This window comes from Chiloscyllium plagiosum, chromosome 38 (assembly GCF_004010195.1).
Source record: "Chiloscyllium plagiosum isolate BGI_BamShark_2017 chromosome 38, ASM401019v2, whole genome shotgun sequence".
NCBI classification, from domain to species: domain Eukaryota; kingdom Metazoa; phylum Chordata; class Chondrichthyes; order Orectolobiformes; family Hemiscylliidae; genus Chiloscyllium; species Chiloscyllium plagiosum.
In genome coordinates, this window is record NC_057747.1 from 2,857,926 (window position 1) to 2,862,760 (window position 4,835).

General features: G+C 46.3%; 1 protein-coding gene across 3 annotated transcripts in view; it reads left to right on the plus strand.

Moving 5' to 3' along the window:
- The first annotated feature begins 211 nt into the window (after positions 1 to 211).
- pdlim1 (PDZ and LIM domain 1 (elfin)) overlaps positions 212 to 4,835 on the plus strand; it is a 91,425-nt gene continuing 86,801 nt past the window's right edge. For 2 of the 3 annotated variants that reach the window (XM_043678695.1, XM_043678694.1), the window contains exon 1: positions 349 to 724. In XM_043678695.1, the coding sequence (XP_043534630.1) occupies positions 629 to 724 (96 nt within the window). In that variant the 5' untranslated portion in view covers positions 349 to 628. Of the gene's footprint in view, positions 725 to 4,835 lie in introns of all 3 variants that reach the window. The other variant, XM_043678696.1, reaches the window with a different exon arrangement.

Below are 4,835 nucleotides of genomic sequence, written 5' to 3' on the forward strand. Positions count from 1 at the left end.
AAGTGTTTTTCTTTAACCTTGCGTTTTTGTTTAATACGCGCAACGCTGGCCCCAGGAAAATTTGCGAACACCAATTGCAAAGAAATGTTCACAGAGACGGAAGCAGAAATTGCTGGAAAAGCTCAGCCGGTCTGGCAGCAGAGTTAACCTTTCGGGTCCGGTGACCCTTCCTCAGAACTTTAACAGCAATTTCTCCTTCTGATTTCCAGCTACTAAATGTTCCCGAAGGCTGCGTTCATGCGGTTAGTCGTTTTGGAGCAAAATGGGAAACTTCACATCTACAAACAAAAAAACACAAAGAGAGAGAGAGAGAGGGAGAGCGAGAGACAGAGATAAGTGAAAAGGGGGAGGATCCAGGCGGCTAACACCATACAAGGCGAGAGGACCAGGGACGAGCTGACGTGTGTTGGCCACACAATAAAACACACAGAAACCTCGGAAATGACTCCACTTCTGTGTGAAGTTTAATCCTAACCGCTTCAAGCGAGTCCCGCCAGGAAGAAGGGGTGTTCCTGTACCAGCGAGCACTCACTCACTCTCTCTCTCTCAGGGAAGCTGACCCTCACCCTCCACTTTCCCTCAGAAATTTACTGGATCCACCCCCCCAACTCCCCTTCAATTCTCCACCATGTCCCAGTTTCGGATCAATCTGCTCGGACCAGCCCCCTGGGGATTCAGGCTGGTCGGAGGGAAGGACTTTGATCAACCGCTGACCATCTCCCGGGTAAGCAACAACATTGTCTCTGGTCTCGATGCGGCATTTCGGGAAACTGTCAGGCGATCTCCCCATGCCCGGGAACTGACACGGGAGTGGGGGTGGGGGAATTAGACTCCACTGCCTGTCCCCGGGAGGGGGTTAATACCTTCCACTGTTTGCTAAGTTTCAGATTGGCAAGCTAACATCGAACTAAACTGGATTGAGGTTTTGTGGCCATATGATACCTGGTTCCAGCATTACCTGCTGACCTTGGGTGTGACTGGTATGAGGTTAAGTCTGTACAAGATGTGTCTCAAACCTGTGTCTGGCTGAAGGCCAGGATGGTGGTCATGGATGGTGCATGATTAGTGGAGGGTTGGTTGGTGAATTCCAGTGTTTGCAAGGTGACATTTATTTGGGGGGAGGGGGTGTTCGTGATGGGCACAGAGTGGCGATGGGCCTTTTTCTGTAATCGTTCACAGGATGTGGACGAGGTTGGCACCTACTGTCAATCTCCCTTAAAACAGGGGCTGAAAGTTGTCTCTCGAACAGAGCTGCCCTGCAGTTTTAACTCAAATGAAGATCATCATTATGGGGAGTGGGGGCTGAAGCAAACAGCAAGCTGATCACCTTTTGTCGTTAAGTGGATTTATTTTCTTCCCAATACTTTTGGATGTCAAAATCCAGATAAATACCTTTTATTGTTTACCGAGAAGGTTTTGCATCATTAAATTGTATTTTTACAGATTGCAAGTAAGCCATTCCTCCGAAAGAGATGGGGGAAGTATAAACGTTTATTTTGTTGGTTATTAACGTATTGAAACAGATAAGATTCTGTAGGGACTGGGTTTAGTGGATATATGGAGATATATTTTCCCTCGTGGGAGAGATTAAAACTAGGTGAGATCATTTCACAACAGGTTTCCCTTTAAAGATGGAACTGAGCAGAATCTTAGCTCACAGAGGTTGTCAGTTTGTGGAATTTTTTTCCTGAGGGAGCAATGAGCTCTGCGCCACTGACTTTATTCCAGGCTGAGTTAGATCTTGTTGGACAAGGGGGTCAAGGGTCCTGTGGAGTCAGACAGAAACACAAGGACCACAACCTGATTAGCCCTGATACTGCAGCAGACCTGAAGGGCTGAATGGCCTCCTTGCGCTCACATTCCTATGCCTCCCATGTTGCTATAACACCGTCTCATGAATAATAACTTGTTTTATTTACAAAAGGGCAATGTTAAAAGATAGTGCCACAACACTTTCAAAACAGAGTTGCATTCATGAATGATAAAAACAATACAGGGTTGGGGGAAAGGAATATTTAGCTGGCTGTACCAGTGAGATAGCATAGACATGATGGGCCAAATGGTGCTCTGTGCTGTCTTGTTCCATGACACCCATGTAGGTAGGCCTCCAGGATTGATGCTGAGTAAAAGATTGGGTGCTTCCCAGCAAAAGGGAGGAAGAAAGGAGTGTTAGTGATACGCTGGCTCGTGTTTCAGGATTAGCTCACTGTGCTGCCTGAGGTCTGGAGCTAACTTGCTTGCCTATCCCTGACCACAGCTGGTGTCTGACACGCAAACATGAAGAGAAAGGATTTTGTGCTGAGAATCGCAGATCCTGTAAAATGCAAACAAAATGCTTGAGAAATCAGCACGTGTGGAGAGAGTAGCAGGGTTAATGTTTCAGGTCCAGTGAAATGCAGGTCTCTTAAAGAAAGATCTGGATTGTGACCCCCAGCTTACACTAGGGGGCTATCCAGACAATGAAGTACTTTTTAAACATACTTGCTGCTGTAAATTGGGGAATGTGGCAGTCGGTTTGTACAAGGGGTTCTACAATTAACAAAGTAATAATGTCCAGATCATCTCTTTTAGTAATATTGCTTGATAGGTTCTTATTGGCTGAAACGTTCAGGAGAACTTTGACCCACTGCTTCACCTGGTGCTGTGGCATCCTTTCCATGCACCAGAGGAGTGGGGAAGGCTAAGCCTTCATTTCTTATCACTGAAACTACAAGGAGATACTGAGAGCAGGTCGTAACCATAGGGAGAGAAACACAGCCAATGTTTCAGGTCAATGTCCTTTCATTGCTTTACTATCTCATCAGAGAGATAGTACCTCTTTCAGTGCAGCACTCCCTCAGCAATGCCTGGGAGTGTCAGCTGGGAATTTTCATTCAAGTTTGTGGACAGGGCTTTGAACTGACAACTTTCTGACTCAGTGGCAAGGGTGTCAAAATGAGGTAAACGGTTTACATAATGGGTACAGAATGTGCTCTGCAGAGACAATGAAGAATGTGTCCTGGAATTATTCAAAGCTGATGTCAGAAATGTAGCCCAGGCCATACTAACTTCACTGAGTTTTGTTCTCCATGAACCTTCCACTATCTGACGTGCAGTTCTGGAGGAGCAGAAATGTTCTTCCATTAAATATTGAGAAGACTGAAGCCACTGGTTTTCCATTCCTATCACGGACTCTGCTCCCTTGCCACTGACTCCAAATCTCCCTGACAACACTGAGTTGGACTGTTCACAGCCCTCGTGTCATATTTGACCCCAAGATGAGCTTTCAGCCAAGTTACAGAACTGTCCTGGGACGCAGGACACCATTCGGCCCATTACGGTTCCATAATTTTCGCTCAGACCGTCTAATTCTATCTCCGCAGCATCACTTACCTCTGCTCCTGTTTCAGATCCTCAGCTGTCGAAATCCTCATCTAGGTCTCTGTTACTCCAGAATTACTAATTCTAATGCTGTGTCTGGCCATGCTCCCACCTTCCATTCTCCATGATCTTGAATTTAACGTGGTGGGCGGCATGGTGGCACAGTGGTTAGCACTGCTGCCTCACAGCGCCAGAGACCCGGGTTCAATTCCCGACTCAGGCGACTGACTGTGTGGAGTTTGCACATTCTCCCCGTGTCTGCGTGGGTTTCCTCCGGGTGCTCCGGTTTCCTCCCACAGTCACAAAGATGTGTGGGTTAGGTGAATTGGCCACGCTAAATTGCCCGTAGTGTTAGGTTAAAAGGGGTAAATGTAGGGGTAGGGGTATGGGTGGGTTGCGCTTCGGCGGGTCGATGTGGACTTGTTGGGCCGAAGGGCCTGTTTCCACACTGTAAGTAATCTAATCTAATCTAATCTAAAACTCCGCTGTCTCACCTGCATCCCATTCATCCAAACTGACTCTCAGTTCATCCAAACTGAACCTCAAATTTCAAACTTCTCATCTTTGTGTTTCAATTCCTGTATAGCCTCATCCCTCCCTATCTAAATAATCACCTCCATCACTTGGATCCTTCAACGATTTCTGCCCTTCCCCAATTATGACTTCTTTCACATCCCCAATTTTATCACAGTACCGTCATCAGTGGCTGTTCCTTTAGCTGCTCACACTTCTGGTTTTGGAATCTCATGCGACACCAAGATAATCAGATTGCTTTAGGAACCCATCTGGTTCATTAATGTCTTTAATGGAAAGCAAGCAGCTACCTTTTGGTTTCTATGCAACCTAATCCCCTTCAGTTTATCATCCTTCCTCCCATCCTCAATCCTTTATAGTTAGTCCTTTTCCCAGTCTAATAGTTTGGTCTTTGAAGTATCAATATCTTTAACTGTATACTTGCTCATCCCTAAATAGCCAAGCTGTAATTACTTCCTTTATTGCTGAGCCTCCTACGTATTGGATCAAAAAGGATTTTTACTCTCAGTTCTTGGAGTCTATCTGGGATTACTGGTTTCATCTAATTCTTATTAGTTGTGGAGCAACACTTCGGTTTCATAATGGCCCTTCAGCAAGACAATACTGAGATGACAAATCCCCTTCAGGATGTGGTTTTGGTTGGAATGTGGAGCTTTTGAAGCAGACGTTTTGCTCATCGTGTGGCCTGAAGGCACTGATAGCTGGAAAGGTACACTCTCGTTGATGGGGCCAGCAGGCCGGCAGCTCAGTGGCTGCTGTTTACCCGATACCTGGTGCATTATCTGACAGGCACAGCTCAGCTGAGCTCTGCCATTTCTGAATTCCAGCCCCACGCAGACACTGTCTCTCACTCATGCACATACACACTCATTTACACATACACATGCACCAGCACATATGCGCACATGCAAATAAACAGACACACACGTGCACACATACAC